The sequence below is a fragment of the Acinonyx jubatus genome, chromosome C1, assembly GCF_027475565.1.
Source record: "Acinonyx jubatus isolate Ajub_Pintada_27869175 chromosome C1, VMU_Ajub_asm_v1.0, whole genome shotgun sequence".
Taxonomy (NCBI): Eukaryota; Metazoa; Chordata; class Mammalia; order Carnivora; family Felidae; genus Acinonyx; species Acinonyx jubatus.
The window spans coordinates 71,094,214-71,113,394 of record NC_069381.1 but is presented as its reverse complement, the minus strand read 5'-3'; the positions used below and the strand labels follow the sequence as shown (position 1 = coordinate 71,113,394).

Below are 19,181 nucleotides of genomic sequence, written 5' to 3'. Positions count from 1 at the left end.
AGACCTCAGAGAACGTTGCTCCCCAGGACTACCTGGGTAAGGGTCCCACGGGGAAAGGATGTAAGGACGGACGCAAAGGCAACTGTCAGTGATTATCACATTGACTTTATGTCAGGTTGCAGGGCGGAGCATGTGCTGGGCGTTGTGGTGACTCCCAGCTGAGAGCTGTTGAGGCTTGCCTCTGGACAGGATAGACTTGGGGAGTCAGGACAACCACAGAGGAAGTATAATTTCGGGACCTGTTGGGAATTGGCTTCAGAAGTGGAAATGGGATGGTTGGAGGAAATCCGTGAACAGACCAAGCAGCAAATGAAAGGCCTTGTAAACAGGGAAATGTGCATTTTAATTATTTTGTTTTGTTTTGTTTTTTCGTGTTAACTCTTAATTCCATAGAACTAAAGCCACTTTCCATGCTCTCAACCATATAACCAAGGAGAGGGAAGTACATTAAACCATGTGATTTTTAAAAGGGAAATTTCTTACCTCCCTGAGGTAGATAATGCAGGGACTATCAAGTGGTGGTTTTGCTTTTTACTGCAGAAAAATGTCCCTTCTCCCAGGTTTCTGCTAAGCACTCTAAGTTATTTTTACTGTGAGAAGAGACTGTCACACCACCTCTTGGTATCATGATTTCTGTTGGCCCCTCAAACAGTCGATTCTAGGTTAAGCCCATATGGTATGAATCTGTGGTGAAGATGGTCTCCAAAGCCCAGTAACTTCTCATTTTTCCCAGAGCCCTGTGGTCCTGCTCCTGACTGCTGCTCTGTGTTCCTAAAGAAAAACAGTAGAGTCCAATCTCTGTTTTGAAGTTTCGGTGGTTGGTTGACCAGATGCTGTGATGCTGTGCTTCAGGGTCCCCGCCAACACAGAAGAGACAGCAACTTTTTCCATGTTCCTGACAGATTGGAAGGTGTTTTTTCACATTCTCTGCTTCAGATCTCTCCCTGGAAAGGTTGGTCGGTTGTTCAGCCAACATCTTTGGCCTCTGCAGCTACTGCAGCTTAGGAGCCTGTAAATAGTTCCTGCCACATTTGGACCCTCACAAACAAAACTTCTAAGCATTGGAAATGGAAAACTTGGGGTGGTGAGGAAAGCCAAGCGAGAGCGGGCATCCAGTCTTCCAGCTAATTAATTAATGGGACTCTGCAAGAAGGAAGCCACTGTTTGTGGCTGACCTGTGTATGGATAGTCGAAGGGAGAACAGGATCCAGATGTTCTTTTCTCACTTTCCTAAGTGGAAAGAGGAGCAGTTGTGAGGTTTGGTTTGTTTTTTTTTTTTTCCCCTAAGCAATCGGATTCTCTTTTTCCTACCAAACTCAGGTGCCCCTTAGGAGTGAGAGGGCAAGCAAGTTCTTTCTTAGTTCCTTTCACAGATCAAAAAGTACTTGCTTTGAAATTCTATAATTGAGCCCACACAAAAGTACTTCATTATCATCTGTAATCTCCAGTAGTCCCATTTTGTCTTCCTCCAAAGAGCAGTAATGAATCTAGAAAGCTTAGGCCAAGTGATGGTACAAGTATGGATTATATTAAAAGGTATAGTGAAAATCTGTTTGCTCCCCAACGTGCACCCCCCACTTCTTTCTGGTAACCATACCTTGAGTTCTTCTTGGAAACTACCAGCTCCCCTTTGTTCTCAGCCATCTGGTTTGGATGGGATTAAACCCAGCCCTAGCTCCTGGGTGGGTTTTCATCAGCCTGAAGAGATCAGAGTGCGATCGCATGTTTGGTTCCAACTGTGCAAGTGGCCTAAGCTGGTGCAATCTGAAGGAGCTACAGAACAGGCCGGGCATGGACTCTCCCGCGCTGTAAAAATGTAAGGCTAAAAGTGGGTTAGCCTGTTCTGCTTCCGTAAGGAGAGCCAGCCTGAAGCCAAGCCATCTATCCCTGTGGAGTGGTCAGATGCATTAGCCAATACATTCCTTTTCTGTTTCCTTATTCAAGTATTTGTAAGTTGGGTTTTCTGTCAACTATATCAGAATTTGAAACTAGGAAATGAAGTGTGGCAAGTTATAGGCCCTTGATTATGGAATTGGCCGAATCAAGACAGGAGAACCTCTATCCTAGGCTACAGTGTAAGGACTACATTGGTCCATAAAAGAAAAATAATCTTAACTTTCCCTTTAAAGATATTTTATAGCTGTTGCACACAGCACTTCTGTGACATCCTATTTGTAGAACTTGGCCCTGTGGCCACACCTAGTTACAAGGAAATGGAAGAAAGTATTTACTCTGAGTGGCGATGTGACTAACTAAAAATTGTGGATCTTTTTACTAAGGAGGAGAATTAAATGGGTATTGAAGGACATTGGGTATTGAAGGGTATTGAAGTCTTTTCTGTAGTTGGCCATTGGCAACTCTTTGTGGGACTGTAATAGTTGTCTAATGTCTATTGGGACCCTCAGTCCATATGTCTTCCTGGGCTGTAGCATTAAGGGACTTGAACAAAAAGTTCAGGCTGTAGGATGCACTGATTCTAGGTTGAAGCTTTGTAAATCTTACAAGAAAGAGATTTACTTTGAAACAAATGCCTCTGAAAATCAAGAAAGAATGAAATTCTTTGCTATAAGAAATCCTTTCTGCTTGTGATGGGCAGACCAAGTATATGGAGCTCAGTAGTTTGGATTCTTGACTAAATGGAAAAGCCAGATTCCTTCCTACAGTTAAGTTAGTTTGAGCAAAACAAGGAGGAAAAGTGCGATAAAGAAAGATTAGGACCTGGAATAAGTGTGATCTCCCAAGCCTCTTCTAGAATCCTCTTGTTAAAGCCTTCCACCCTATCCAAAGGGATAGCTATGCCTTTTGAAAAGATGCAGCTGGTGTGTTGCCTTCTGACAAAGGAACGTAACTGTTCCTCCCCTCTCCAGATCATTGCTTTGTATTGCCCCCAAACAGAGGCCAGTGTGGAAGCAGAAATCAATAATTACAGTCATCCCACACCTGTGCTGTAAATGAAACGCTATTAATCAACTAGATCTCTACTTTTATTACTAACCCATGGAATTGACCAGTGTATTAATCAGTGTTCTATAGAGAAACGGAACCAAAAGGGTATATCTAGATATAGATATAGATATAGATATAGATATAGATATAGATATAGATATAGATATATAGATATATATAGAGAGAAGTAAATTTATTATAAGGAATTGGCTCTTGTGATTATGGAGTCTGGCAATTCCAGATCTGTGAGGTGAGACAGCAAGCTAGAAACCCAGGAGAACTGATGTTTCTGTTCAAGTCTGAAGGAATGTTCCAGTTCAAAGGTGGTTAAGGAAGGGAAAATCTTAGAGGATTTTTGTTCCACTCTGGCCTTCATCTGTTTGGCTAAGACCCACCCACATTGGGAGAGCTATCTGCTTTACTCAGTCTTCTCATTTAAATGTTAATCTCATCCAAAAATACCCTCACAGAAACATCTAGAATAATGTTTGCCCAAATATCTGGGCACTCATGGCCCAGTCAAGTTGACACATAAAATTAACCATCACAACCAAAAACACACAGATGGGAGCCAACTAAACCCATGAAGATTTGTATCAGAGAAATCCCCAATGACAAAATCAATTGCCCAATCCCTAAATCAGTCCTCAGAACCCCATCCCCCACCACACACACACTCCAGTGTTACACCAGCCAGCAGTGGCTGCTAAAGCTGTGTGGTCCTCTAAAGAGGTTCTTTTACAGAAATAATGGACAAGGGAGATCTTCTTGGAGAATGAAATTAAGGCAACCCTGACCTTCACTTCACTGCAAGATATAGGGAGTCTTTGCCATTTCTGTCCCAAAAGATTATAATATGTTATGAGGACTGATGGCCACTGGATGTTTTACATTCTCTGCTTTGCAATTTGGAATTTTTATTGGAGTTCTGTTTTCTCTCTTCTATTATATATAGGGTGTGGTTAGGCTTATTATTTACCCACAGATCACTGAACCATGAAGAGGTACTTAACATGATTTGTACATTGACATAAATATTGGACTTGGATCTAGCTTTAGTAACTGGATGAGATTTTATATTATCTCCCTTCGGGAAGGGAATGTGGCCTGTAGGTGTGGAAGCTGTGGGATGATGTTAGGTGGCCAGAGGTTGGACTGTCCAAAACTGCTTAGTCCTTCTACCCGATACCCCACATTTCCTTCAAGAGCTTCTTTTCCTCACTCTCAGCTGTATGGTTTGGCTGGGATTGATACTCCTCCCCATTCCACCCTCTCAGCCAAAGTAATTGGCTCAGGAATGGGCATGTCAGCCCATCTCAGGATGAGCCCCTGGATTTGTACTAGGAATGCTAGAACTCAATCTCTCTTCCTCACTGGGCTAACTTATGGCATGTGAGCTTTAGAACGGCTGTACCCATGGTCCACAAGGGGAGCCAGCCTGAGAATCAAGCTAGAAGCAGAACTGAAGAATGATCCTACTAACATTTACCTGTCATTTCTGCAGTCCTTCTGGAGTACTTTCCTCTCATTTTCAACTGCCACAGTAACAAAAGTTTCCCAAGTGATAGAATGTGAGGAAGTTCAAATGTGCTTGACATCTTTTTGAAACAGCTTGACATCTTTTCCAAACCACTCTCCCCTGTAGTCACCTCCAATGTGTGATTGAAGTCTACAGAACCACAGAATCTGGGGATCTGACACCCAAAAGGATTAGAGAGAGATCAATCCAAGGCCTTCCAAGATGCCTTAGGGGGTAAGCAAGGTGACTTTTAGTTGACTCATGAATATTTTTATTTTCATAAATATAATGATAATGTGAATCCTAGTAAAATATAAATAGCATTTTCACATCAAACTTGTGATTTCACAGGTTTTATGTAACGCTTTTACTGAAGGGGAAATTGAAGCTTTGAGAGATTAATGGCTTTTTTAGGGATTGCCCAGATGGTGAATGAAGGGTGAGAGATATTAAGTGTGGAATCTTATAATTGGGAGGGATCCTGGAGATCATGGAGTCGCTTCCCCACCCTTGCCCACCTCTGATGTCTGAATTCCCTCCACACCATCTCTCACAAGTGGTCATTCAGCCTCTATTTGAATACCCCCATGGATGGGAAGCTTATTACCATTGGAGGCAGCACATTCCATTTTGGCAGTTCTGAGAGAAAATTCTCCCTTATACTGAGCCACGATCAGCCCCTTGAAATTTCTTTCCATTTGGTTCCAGTTCTTTCCCCTGAATCCACTCCTTATGTTCAAATGTTCAAGTCAGTTACTCTGCCCCCACTCCACTTCTCCCTCAACACACACACACACACACACACACACACTACACACACACTTCATGGAATGTGGTTTTGAATCACTCAATTATTTTCTCATCATTTTTGTTTTGATTTAACACTCAAATGTCTTTGTTGTTATTAAACCTGTGTGTCTAGAACATGACTTACTATGTATGCAGTGTAGACTACATCAGAGTTATCCCACCTTTATCCTGGACCTTATGTTTCTATTAAGGCAGCCTGAGATTACCACATCCCATGGTTGACCATTGAGTGACAGCATCCATCTTTTTTTTTTTTTTTTTAACCATCATTCTGTAGTCAACAGGCTGACTAACTGAACCTTACTTAGTTCACGACCTATAATTTATTCTTATACCTTTTCATTCCAGTCTATTGATGTTTTTATCTTGATTCTATCAGCAATTTATTAAAAAACAGAATACTAGAACATGAGGGCTTCCCTTGACACTTACCAAAAGTGGTTTCAGGATACATAAAAATGTAGCAAATGAATAAAATTATGAACTTATAGAATCTAATATCCAAGAGATTGATGTAGACTGTAAACATAAATGGATTTAACATAAATGAATGAATAACAAAGATTATTTAGATTATTCAACTTTTTAAATATAGTGGCCCAGCCTTGTCTACCTAATGTCCCTGCTGGTCAATATCAGAAACAGGACATTGAGTTACACTAGTCAAAGGTCTCAACATGGAGTTTTTTCCTTGTTTCCTTGTTTCCTTTATTTCCCTGCTGCAGAAATAAACCTAGTTTTGGCCCTAGGAGCCAATCTAGTATACAGGTTAAAGGAACTGGTTTGGGATTTCAAAAGAACTCATTTCAAACCCTGACTCTGTGTACTAGTTGTATATCCTCTCACAAGCTATACAGCCTCTTTGAGCCTCAATTAACAAGGAAACAATATGGTACCCATCTCAGGCTTATCAGAACTATACAAAATAACACATATATAGCATCTGGCACATGATAAACATTCAGTACTGTGGCTATGGTTGTTTCTAAATCTGTTGATACACACAAAATAATTAGAAGAAATTGAAAATAAAAATTATTTTCTCCATGAAGAAAGGAGCTGTCCATCATGACCACGAATGCTTTGGTTTGGTCAGTTTCTGTCCTGAGGTACTTCAATCAGGATACTCTATTAGTTTGGTAAAGAAAATTCCTAACCTTCTTAGGGCTTCCTGTTTTGGGAGCGTTGAGAGGTTTGGGGAGCAGCTTTGATGAAGGAGCCAGCAGAAACCAGCTGGAGCTGTTTGCTTCACGGCGGGCTAAACATAGTGCTATCTGGAAGGCACAGGAGTGTCTCCTCCATTAGGAGGCCACTCTGAGTGTCCTCTCCAGAAGTATCAAAGTCCTTCTAGAGTTGCCATTCTAAGGGCCTTTGAGGGACTAAAGGACTTAGGAATACAGAGACAGAATAGGAACAGTGGATAGGTTGTGTCTCCCCTAATATGGGGGGTTTTTTTTGTTTGTTTTTTTCAACCTGCGATTTGCCATCCTACCTGAATGCAGTTTTGAATGTAAAGAAGTTGCTGGATGCATGTGTCTGGGCAGGCACAAGCGTCTAAGGATTGTGCTTTCAAACACTGATGGGGCTTACCAGAGTTGGGCGAGGGTGGCCTCATCTGATCTGAGGATTATTGTCAGGCAGGAGGGTTTTAAAAATTTAAATCCCAGTTTTTTAACATGCAGGAAAACACCTGGCTTCCTACCCTGTGAAATAGATGGCTTCAGTTGGCTTCCTTGTTTTTTTTTTTTTTAAGAGTTTTTAGATGTAGTGGGTTATTTTCCTTCAGCAACAACAAAAGAGCAGTCAGTGCCTGCTTTCCATCTATTGGCCCCACTGTTAAGACTGGCAAAGGCTCCCAGATTTATACCTTCTCGTGACCCCTGATTTACACCAACTCCCCCACTCGCTGCCATTCCTGTAGCATTCAGTGCTGCCTTCTTGAGACAAGGGTACTAACAGTTTTTTACTTGGAGGTTTTACAGTATTTAATTAGTTATTTATCTCTCGATATTCAAAGCTGGTGTGTGTGTGTGTGTGTGTGTGTGTGTGTGTGTTCACGCGCATGCACGGTTTTCCCTTTGCCACATTGTTGTGTTTCTTTTCCATTTGCACAAGGTCACATTCAGAGCTCTTCCTCCCCAAAGGGGAGGTTGCACATTCGTCACTTAATCTTCCTCTCATTTCCTTCTGTTAGGATCACATAGCCCTTCCTGAGGTATTACCATTTTTCCATTTCTTCTTTGCTCCCTCCTTTTAATAACTCTGGGAGACAGGGAGGTACCTTGTAAAGTTAATTTCCTCTGAAGCTTTCAAAGCAAAGGCATCTCTCAGCCCAGACACCACCACCCCTCTCCACCCCTCAGCGACGACACACTCCCCTCCTCAAAGCCTTAGTCACCCTGGGTTGTGCCCGCCGCTCAGGACTGTCCGTGCCCCGGCTTCGTCTCTGGGGCACAGTGAATTGCTCTGTTTAGTGGCTCTTTGGTCTGGGCGTGGGGACCCGAGTGGGAAGAATCTCCCCATTTATTCGCTCTGTTCCCTCCCCTTTTTTACCTCTTCACTGTGCCTCCCCTTCCCCTTCAGTGCTTTCTGCTTTTCTCTGGTACTTTCAGGACTCAGGGGCTGGCTGCCTGCCTGTCCCAGGGATGGCATTTCCTCTTCAAAGGTCTGTGGCCTCAGCCACCCAGCTCTACCAAGCACAGAAGCCTTTGGAATTGCTGTGGCTTTGCTGCCTGCCTACTTGGAAGGCAAGGGCAGTTTTTTAAACACCCCTTTGGTTTCTTGGGGTGAAGCTTTCCTCAATCCTATTTTATTTATGTGAACATGATCTGTGGCTTTTTAATGTTTGCTTTTGAATGTTTGTGTTAATGGACTCAACTGAAAGCGTTTCCTCTTACCGGAGAGAGGGCCGGCACACAGCTGGGGGCCAGGCCGCTCAACTCAGGCGAAACCGTCCCAAGAGGAACAAGTTACCAGCCAAGGAAGTCTGGAGGCTCCAAGAGGAATTCACTGAGGCCTTCATGGGCAACAGCGGTCAGAGCTGGGATCATAGGCTAGGCCAACAAGGTTCAAGCAATTCCTTGGATTCACGAGGGCTAGACTGGAGACCCCTATATTTTTGTAAATGCATTTTTTAAATTGTGCATTTATTTACCACAACTGTGTGTGGTTTTCAAGATGATCTTTTGCCCATATTCCCAGCTTTCTGAGTCTCTTCTTGGTTGTATTAAGAACTCCAGGTTGATCCCTGAATCATCTGTCTATAGGTGACCTGTCATCTGAATGTGTAGCAGAATCCCAGCTCCGCCTAATGTGCTCCTGTGTACTTTTCTCTTCTTGTCTTGCTGGTACCTCAGACGGAAACAGAAACACAAACACAAAGGATCTGGTGGAATGCACAGTTTTTCCATATCCAGTGACTGGATAGCCCAGCCCTCACTGGAGTGAGGAAGGGAGGCAGGAGAGGGATAACTGGGACCACACTGTGTGGAAGGAATTCAATCCTCAAATCTGCCATGAGGACCAAAGAAAAGAGTAGCAGGGCGGGGCCTAGTCAGGGCTGGGCTGTCCTCAAGGGTGGACCCCACCATCCCACCACCACCAACCCATAGCCTGTATAGCCTTGGGTCCATTGGCCCTGGAAATCTGTAAGCCCTTGAACCAAAGGTGGGCTACTTACTTGGACAATCTGTGTGAGGATATGGCATGATGAGGAACACTTCTCTCTCCAAACAAGCTGGAACTGAGCTGAGCCAAATGGCAGGTCTACCAGGAGTGTTGCCTAAGTTATTAATCTCCTCAAATGAAAGAGGTGGCTGTTGTCACACAGTAGAATAAACTGCAACAGAAAAGAATTGATGTGGTCCTCCACAGGACACAGAAGTTACAATTGAATCAGCATACTCCAGGGTTTCTTTATTTAAACTATGAGTTCAATGTTGGTGACCCTCTCTGTTTAATTTACCCCCTCTCCTTGGGCAGCGTCTTCTAACTCCTTGACTTAATGCCCACCAGTAGCTCCATATTCTGAATCTACTGAGCTGCAAACCAGATAGCTAACTTGCCATGAGAATCACACATGTACTCAGTGTGACCCACAGCTAATTTGTCCTTTTCTCCACCTGCCTCCAGCCACCTCCTCCTGGGTTATCCATTGTCATCATCAGTCATCCAGTTGCTCATACCAGAAATACAAGAGTTATCTTTGTCTCTTTCCTTTCTTAGAACCCTTCAATCACCTAATCCTGTTCATTCTACCTCCTAAATATCTCTTTACTTATTCTGTCCATATCTCTTTATCTCTTTGGCCACCAAACTAGTCCAGGCTATTGCTTTTTCTTATCTAGCTGCTTCCTTGGTCCTCTGTCTGTTGTCTTGACTTCTGGTCTTAACACTTAGAGCCCATTCTCTCTACATACCATTTTAGAACGGTGTGTCTAAAATGTAGTCTGATGTTTCTTGCCTGCCCAAAACCTTTGAGTAACTTTCTGTTGCTTTTCAGATAAAGCCCAGAGTCCACGTTCCAACCTTGCTTACTCTTTCCCTCATCGGTTACCAGGACAGAGACCGTGTCTTTCCATTTCATTACTGTTCCCTCAGCACGTAGAACAATGTCTAACAAAAGGTTGCTCTCTATAAATAGTGATTGCTGGATGAATAAATGAGTAAACAGAATTTGTATATATTTAAGGATAACCCAGGGAGAAGGGAGAATGATAGAAGATCAATATTAAAACCTCTCAGGATAATTGTTCTTATTCTAAGACTTAAATATTTTAATCCCAGGGCTGGAAAAAGGGAAAGTTCTTGAACAAGCATTGCACAAAGTATGAGGAATAGGATGGTCTCCTTTATTCTGCTCCAAGGGCTCCCCTTTTGGATGTGAGGAGCATACTGTCTGTCAGATTATCTGTAGTGACCGTGGGGACTGGGCAGATTTACAAGGTGAAGGGAAGAAACGGCAATTGTAAAGTTTAGTGTAGGGGATAGTTTTGTTTGTTTGCTTTTCAGCTGACTAGCATCCATTTCACTTCCTTACAGTACTGCAGTTTCCTTTTGAAGAAGGATCTCTTTCCTGTTAGATTCAGTCTGTTGGGACTATAATGAAGAGGCTTTCCTCCCTTGAGGCCCAAGTCAAGCCAATTAGATCCTTTCTCCCTAGAATTAGTCTCTTGAGCACAGAGATCAAGAAATTTGAAACATTGGCTGTATGGAGGTGACCTCCCAGCCATACCATGCTAGTTACGAAACCACTATGATATTCCTGGGGCCCAGTCGTCCGTTAATTAGCTCAGTGGTGGGCTCCCAGTAGTCGTCTAATAAATTTATTTTTCCATAACTTGAACAGAATTGTTTCTGTTACATGTAACAGTGTGATAATGGTGGTACAAGGGAACATTATCAGAATACAGTTCTGACATTTTGTAATGCTTTTGGCCAAAGCCATTACATGAATCCCAGAATAAACATCTGGTCCAATTTGACCTTGGGAATTGAATTATGACTAACTTTCCTAACATGGAAACGTGCAACATTCATACGTGGATCTTTACAGGGATCAGTAGCTCAAAATATCACTGTTTTGATTGGTTATCTCTATCTAAAAAAAAAATAAACCAAAAACCACACCTTCAACTTTGTCTTTCATTATAGCCATAGTAAAAGGAAAGACTAAAAATGATGATCAGCCTCACTACCGACCAGACAAACACAAATCAAAATAAGTATCAAGCTCTTGTTAATCAGTTCTGCCAAAATTTAAAACACTGGCAATATCCATTGTTGATGAGAATGTGAACAAAGGGCACTCTTTCATAGTTGCCGGAAGCACAGATTGGTCTATCTTTCTGGAAGATAATTTGGCATTGCCTATCAAAATGTAACACGTACATATCCTTGACCCAGCAGTTCTCCTCTTAGAAAAAAAAAAAAGCAGAAGTATGCAAGTATAAGAATGTTTACTATGACATTAATGCGTACTATCAAAATATTAGAAACAACCTTAATGTTCCTTAATTGGCTGAATATACGATGGTGTATTTTTACTAGGATTTCATGATTCGTTCAGAAGCCATTATACAAAGAATGTGGTAGGTAGGTAGGTAATAGAAGTCGAACCCAAATATTTTAGTGATTACAGAATAATGTGAATTTAAAAATGCTTTTAAAAAACATAAAGCTATACATAGACTTTATGAGTGTATGTATATATATATATGTAAATATGTCTGAATGTGCATAGAAAAGATCCAAAAGTGTCCATACGGAACAGTTACTGGCAGTTACGCTTGGTGAACCGGGGGAGAGAAGCAATGGAATAGGAGGGAGAGAAAGGGAAGTTTGATTTTATATTTTACATCTTTGGTGTTACCTGAATGTTCATTGCCTTTGCATTACTTTTATAACTTAAAGTTGGGTAACTTTGGCAATTTAAAAGAACGAAAAATGAATAAAAGCTACTAACATGTAAAAAAAAAAAAATAATCAGAAACCAAGCAAAGTAACCTTTCCAGAGATTTTGACCCACTTGTCTAGACAAGAGTGTGGTCGATCCTAGTAGGTAGAAGCTGAGGGACCAACCATACCCAGGATACAGCCAAGTTTCTGTAAGAGAACCACCCAGGCAGGCCAGAGGAGCTCCTGGCCTTACCCTGGGCTGGGTGGAAATCAACCCCTACAGGAATTGGAATTGCGCATTTGATTGTTTTTATTGGCGCTGCCCTTCTTGCCTTGAATACCTCCTTCTTTTGTTCGTGAACGTTTAATTTGTCATCTTGTTTATGGCTGAAGCAAGATTCCTGTCTATCTAATGAACTTAATGATTCTGACGTGAGTGTCTAACAGACAGTAATTAGAACCTCTTTGGCTCACTGAGATGTCATAATACCACCAGGTGCCTGCTTTTCATGCTGCCTTATTTGGGCAGAAAGTTTATTTATTTATATTGTAGTTTATTCCAAAACACATTGTATGTGAAATACACTATTTTTTTTTTAATCAGAAAATGGGGAATGAAAGAAAAATAAGGATATAGAATCAAGATTGAGCCAGGAGTGAGGCTGCCACACAAGCTACATGCTACCTAATGATTTATGTACTTAATAAGTAAGGGTGGGGTGCAGATTTGGTTCTGAGTTTCCTAGTGGCCAATGCAAAGTGATCCTAATGGCCAGTGCACATGATCCGGTTCAGAATTAAAGTAATAGTCTTGGTTTTCCTGAGCAATGAAAAAAGACAAATTTCTCAGTGAGTATAGATATATACATATACATACATATACATACATAGTGAGGACGTTGGCTGAGAAAAAAAGTATAGTCTATAGTCTCGTGAACTTCAAAGCTGAATCCTGACTAATGTCCATCAGCTTATGGACATTCCTCTTCCTCTTACTGTCCTCTTCCAAGGCTGCAGTAGTTTCCTTCTTTCAAGTGGAACCTTGAGTCACTTTGACCCCTTGAATTCTTGTCCCTCCTTTCCAGAGGGATGCTTGTCCCTTCCCCCAAAACCGTAAGCCTGGGGAAGAATGCTACTTTGTTCAAGTTATTCTTGATTATTTTGGAACTTCCTAAAGCTCCTGTCATGTGGTTCCAAGTTGAACCATAGTCACTTTGGACATGGTTTTGTTTCCACAATGATGTGTGTCAGCAACCACAGAGTGAGCTTCTTGTATTTTTGTATCAATATGATACCCTTTGTTTATTTGTTCCTCAGAGGTTTCACTTTCGCTTATGTAATGGGCTATGGCATTTTTCAGTCATTACCTCATGCTGGGATCTCCTTTTTCTTTGTACCTCCTGATGCGTCATAGTCTTGACTCTACTCCCTTGGATCTCTTAGATACAATGCTCTGAGCTAGTGGGTGGGAGTGGGTGGGAGCCAGATTATATGATGACTTTTCCACCCTTCCCTCTCACAAGAGCTGCCTGGGTTTGTCACCGAGCCTTTTCTGTACTCAGTCTTTTGGCATCTTTCAGAAAGCATACTGGCTTAAAACTGTAGCCCCTACCAAAAGCAGTTGGTTTAGATGGGCCTGGAACACTCCAAGCTCTACTTCTGGGGTGGGCACTGGGCAGGCACATTCTCCTGAACTCTGGAGCTACAGTGACTATTCCCACAGAGTCTGTAGCTGGAAGTGGTCAGTCTCCAGTGTGTACCCCTGTCCAAACCTATGTTATAGGAAGATCTTGAAGGAAACCTATGTCTCAAAATTCAACCAGTCCTTTGCTTGGGGCTCATTTTCCTGAACTCCATATTCTCATACACAGCTGTCTACTTAGAGGTGTAATAGGTATCTCAAGCTTAATATGCCCCAAACAGAACTCCTGCTTCGTGTTCCCACCTCACCCCCACCCAAGTGTTACTCTTCTACTCTTCTCCATCTTGGAAAATGGCACCACTCTTCATCTAGTTGTTCAATCCAAAAATAGGAATCCTGCCTGATTCTTCCTTTTCTTTCCTTCACCTTTAACATCACTTCAAATACACTGTTTCTACTTCCAAAAAAATAGCTAAATCCAACCACTTTTCTCCATACACACAGCCATCATCCTGGTCCAAGTTTCTGTCATCTTTTGCCTGGACAACTGAAATCACTAAGTAGGCTCCTTGCTTCCATTCTTGCCCCCACTACACTCCATTCCCACACCACACAGTAGCCAAGGTGACAGACAACACTGCTCCTACACTTAAAACCTTCCAGTGTCTTCCTGCTGCTCTCAGGGAAAAAAAGGAAAAAATCCCATTCTCCTGCCCTCCTCTCAGATTACATCTCATACCATTCTCCATGTTACTCACTGATCCCGACACACTGGCTTCTTTCTCTTCCTTGAAAATGCCACATTATTCCTCACTGAGAGCCTTTGCACTTGCTATATACTTTGTTTAGGATGTGTTCTTTCACTTGACTTATCATTGAGGTCTCTCTTCTTCGATGAAATCCAATCTCAAAATATTTATTAAATAGATATATTTACTTCCTTCATCTCACTTCTTATAATCAAAAAGTATTTTAAGTATTAATTTGTTTACTTATTATTTGTCTTCTTCATCCAGAATGCAAGGTCAGTAAAGACAAGAATTTTGTCTATGTTGTTCACAACTGTATCTCTGGTGAATTTTTTAAATAAAAACTGACATGTGTCTGTTCAACTTAACAAACATGTATTGGGCATGTACTAGATACCAGACACTTGCCAGATGTCTTAGATTCAATGATTAAACAAGCCTACTTCTTTTCTTTAATTCTGGAAATATTTTAGCTATTTTCTCTAAATACTGCCTTTCTCAGATTCTATTTTTTTTTTATTCCTGACCTCTTTAACATCTCATTTCCCATTTCTTTGCCTTCTCTTTTTTTTGCTGTAGCCTGAGTAATGTCTTTAGATTTATCTTCCAGTTCTCTAATTCTCTCTCTATCGGTGTCTATTCTACTTGTACTCATTTACTGTTTCTAATTTTAATAATTACATTTTATTTTCAGAAGTAGCTAGTGTTTTTCACAATTCTGCCTGGCTTTTTTGTTTTTATTTTTTTAATGTTTATTTATTTTGAGAGAGAGAGCACAAGCAGGGGAGGGGCAGAGAGAGGGGGAGAGAGAGAATCCCAAGCAGGCTCTGTGCTGTCAGTGCAGAATGCAACATGAGGCTCAATCCCATGAACCGTGAGAGCATGACCTGAGCCAAAATCAAGAGTCAGACACTTAACCGACTGAGTCATCCAGGCGCCCCTGGTCTTTAAAGAAAATTTTTTTTCATGTTTATTTTCTTTCTGAGGGAGAGAGAGACAGAGCACAAGCAGGGGAGGGTCAGAGAGAGGGAGATACAGAATCCGAAGCAGGCTCTAGGCCCTGAGCTGTCAGCACAGAGTCCGATGCGGGGCTCGAACTCACAAACCGTGAGATCATGACCTGAGCCGAAGTCAGACACCCAACTGAGCCACCCAGTCGCCCCACCCCTGGTCTTTTTAGATTGTGTTTATTCTTCTTTCGTTTCCCCTTTCTATTGCTTTAAACAGTTTAATCAATTTATATTTGGTATATGATAACTGTTATATAATGTCTAATTCTGTTCATTGTGATTTCTACTGGCTTTCACTCATGGTAGCCTGCCTCTTAGTGTGGTCTCTCATTTTAATTGTAATCTCATGTTCAGTAGGACTTTATCTGTTAGACTCCTGTGAAACCTTTGGAACTATCCCTCCACAGAAGATCTGTTTGTGCCAGTTACCCTGGTATGCTACAAACCTGGGGACAATTTAAACTAATTTCACAGCTGAAGTCTCCCAGACCATGGAGATAGTCTAAATTCATATCCTCCACTTGTGTGAAGGAAAGACTGTGTTTTAAAATCTTACGAGTTCGGGGCACCTGGGTGGCTCAGTCAGTTGAGCGTCCCGACTTCGGCTCAGGTCATGATCTCACTACTTGTGGGTTCAAGCCCCGCGTCGGGCTCTGTGCTGACAGCTCAAAGCCTGGAGCCTGCTTTGGATTCTGTGTCCCACTCTCTCTCTGCCCCTCCCTCGCTCATGCTCTGTCTCTCTCTCTCTGTCAAGAATAAATAAAACATTTTAAAAAATTTAAGGATTGTTTTAAAAAAATAAAATAAAATCTTATGAGTCCAGGCCAAGACAGATGAAGTTTCTCATTTTTCATTGTAGATAGGCAGGCTTTTTTCTCATCTATCCTTTTATTTCATATCTGTCCCTTTGTGAGTCTCACTTGTATGCAGAATTCTCTATTCCAACACTCCCTCTTTTGAGAACACTAACTTTGGTCTCCTGGCTCCCATAAAGCCCCCAAAACCAAGCCTTAAAGTCACTTGGATAGATAGACTTTCCAAAGCAGCAAAGATCCAGTGGCAGTTGACCACTTTGAATGCCAGTCGTGGTGTGTGTGTGTGTGTGTGTGTGTGTGTGGTGTGTTGTGAGGATCTGCCTAATTTGCATGAGAGTTTGTACATCTAAAAGTATATTTGTTATATTTTATCTACGATATCCAGATGTTCTGTCTTATAGCTAGAAACACAATACTCTGCCTTCTATGAACTGTGATATAGTTCTGGGAGACAGAAACATCCATTCATCCAACCGTCAACATTTTTATTGGTTTTTCTGTGCCAGACACTAATAACCAGGTACACATAAAAATATGCTGAGAGGCATGCCCACAGTGATATGAGGATATAGAGGTAAGAGAGACCAATTCTAATGGGGGTTCTGGAAAGTCTGCAGATAAAAACGTGTTGGAGCTGGATAATAATAATACCTAACTTTTATCTCAGGCTTTCTCTGGACAGGCACTGTGGCAAGTACTTAAATGTATGGTCACATTATCCTTACAAGAAATCATCAAATACGTGCTATTCTTAGCATCTCGATTTTACAACTGAAGCATAAAGATTTTGAGTCATGTCCCCAGTAATTGGCAGTGCCTGGATATGAATTCAAGCAGTTTGAGTCCTGATCCAGGGCTTTTAGCTCCTATGCTATATTGTGCTTGAACAGACAGGATTTGGGGGAGGGCGTTCCATCCATACACTGAAGAAAATAATGCCTATATCATAGACTATTGTGAGGATTATTTGAGATACTGTAAGGAAAACCACATGGTAAGCACTCTGCAAATGCCTACTTAGTTTTCTCTTTAACTTTGTACCATCAACTTGTCATAAATTCCTTTAGGGAAAGGGCAATACTATATACATGAAGATAGCGTCACCCCCACAGAACCTAGTATTGATTAGCGATTAATCCCTTTACTGATTTATTAATTGAACTAATGTATTACTTTGATAGTAGCTTCAGTACTTAGAATTGAATTGCCATACTGTTCTCAAAGCACTTTTATATCAGCTCAATTTATCAGCACGTCAATTCTTGGAGTTAGGGCAGATATCTGGCTTACGTGATAAATGTGAGCTTTTCTGAGATGGGAGTAGCTTACTCTTGGGAGAAGAGTAAGTATGAACTATGTGCAACTGGATGAGAAAGAACCAGAAAAGACTCTGACTGTGGGGCTCTAGGCAGCCTCAGGAAGGAGGTACTGGCAGAAGGCCAGGCTTCAAATGATCTCTCTAGTTCTAATCCTGTCATCAGCCATCTGTGAGAGCCCAGATGTAAGGTATGCCCTCTCTTGGAGTCTTAGCTGCCTCACAATTCAGCCACTTGAATGCTTGAAGTGGTCTTGCCCATCACACGTTATCGGCGGTGTTCCTCTTTAGACTGAGCTCTGTAAGAGCAGAGAGTCCTCAATTGCTGGTTATAAAATCCAGCATCTAGAACATATCTGACACAGAAGGTGATCAAATATCTAGTACATAAATGATGTGTGAGTTATTTGGATAAAAAGGAAAGAAGAGAGGAGAAACGAGGTCAATGTCATAGATTCAGATCTAGGGAGTGGAGAGAGGAAGCAAGCAGGAAACAATGAGAAGGCTGAGCCAGAGAGATGGTCCTGCCAGAATGGGGCACTCAGTGAGCTAAGTACGGTCAAGTCTGATTATGAAGCACTTTAAGAGCAGGGGGCTTCCCCAGTGGCTTTAATCACAGCCCATCCTTTCCTTTTGTTTAGCCCAACCTTATTTTAAAGGGAGCACAAACATAAAATGTAGCACTGGCCTTTCCCAAAGAAACACAAATTCCAGATAGCTGAGCAAGCTGAATTAGTGGAATGTCTACCAGTGAGATTTTATACTGGTGAGGAATTGCAGAGCACTTTGTGAACATGGCCCAAATCAGCTTTCATCTGCAAAATAAGCCTCCATTCCTCTGGGGTTGCCTTTCTATCTCTCTTCAAAGTCCTAGGTCAACGTTCACCCGCTACACTGGCTTGAACATCTATATGCATTTCTAGCTTCACCTATAGGGGCAGTTTGCCCCTCCTCTTCACCCTGTTACTTCCCTTTCCTTCTCCTTTGCTCAGGGTCAACTTCAGCAAACCCTCCACATACCAGAAAAGCCACAGGCCACCAGGAAATAGTCTGTTCTTTTGTCTGGAATATTACAATACAGGGCTAGATTTGGCCCAAGGAATGGCATGATTAGATCAGCAAGTCAACCCGAAAATTATAGAAACAGGATGTGCTTACCCCCCATTACAAAGGGATGCTGTGGTTCTTTCCACTTGGTCGGATGACCCACATCAAAGCTTTCAGATCCTGGGTGCAGGTAGAGTCTTTGGAACCGACAAGGATGGGGATCTGAATGCACATCCCAGCGGGGAACCAGCTACCAGCTATATAGTTCATCTCACGTCTGTAGTTCATCTCAGCATCTCCTCACCCAGCTATGAAGATGACCTAATTGTGTACAGACAACAGCAATTGTACAGGGAAAATAATACAGTAATGCAAATATTCAAACCCAATTGGAAAAGCAAAGCAAGAAGGAGCCAGAAAACATTAGATCATTCAAATTGCAACCTGGCCAAGACAGCATCTGGGCGTGCACCCTCTGTCCAGCTTTTGTTCACATCCCATCCCTAATGCTTCTTTGCATTTATAGAATAATAGCTCAGTATTTGCACAAAACCCTTTGTGTGACTACATTCTAAAGAACAAAGTTCTCACAGTGTGCCTTCAGAAGGGTCAGAGTATTCCCCAGTGGAATGCTTTAATAGGCTTCTAGGTCAGAAAGGGCCTTTCTCTCTCTGGAAGGAGGGGTGGGGGAGTGATGTACCTTTGGCCAGCATATATGTTTTAATTGTGTGACTAGGGCAGCCTGTGCTCATTTTCCTTCCTCACTGGGTCATTTCCACCTTAGTTCTGAAAACAAAAATCAATTGATTAAAAAAAAGAGCCTTCCTGACTGGAACCTTGGATCCTCTCTTTGGATTTGGACAAGAAGCAGGGATGTTCCCACTCTCCCCACACACTCCCACTCCCTCTCCTCTCAACCCTCATCCACCCCC

General features: G+C 41.9%; 1 protein-coding gene and 1 long non-coding RNA gene across 3 annotated transcripts in view; one reads left to right on the top strand and one right to left on the bottom strand.

Moving 5' to 3' along the window:
- ZNHIT6 (zinc finger HIT-type containing 6) overlaps positions 1-19,181 on the top strand; it is a 105,760-nt gene that overhangs the window by 64,785 nt on the left and 21,794 nt on the right. The window contains exon 10 of one of the 2 annotated variants that reach the window (XM_053214367.1): positions 734-3,029. The exons of the other annotated variant lie outside the window; for it this stretch is intronic. Coding sequence (XP_053070342.1) covers positions 734-807 — 74 coding nt within the window. The 3' untranslated portion in view covers positions 808-3,029. Of the gene's footprint in view, positions 1-733; positions 3,030-19,181 lie in introns of those variants that run through there. 2 annotated transcript variants of the gene reach the window in all.
- Positions 8,376-19,143, bottom strand: LOC113599274 (uncharacterized). The gene is made up of 4 exons (XR_003420044.2): positions 18,950-19,143; positions 18,361-18,570; positions 8,955-9,113; positions 8,376-8,626 (listed from the first exon to the last, which is right to left on the bottom strand). It is a non-coding gene; the product is annotated as an uncharacterized LOC113599274 (long non-coding RNA).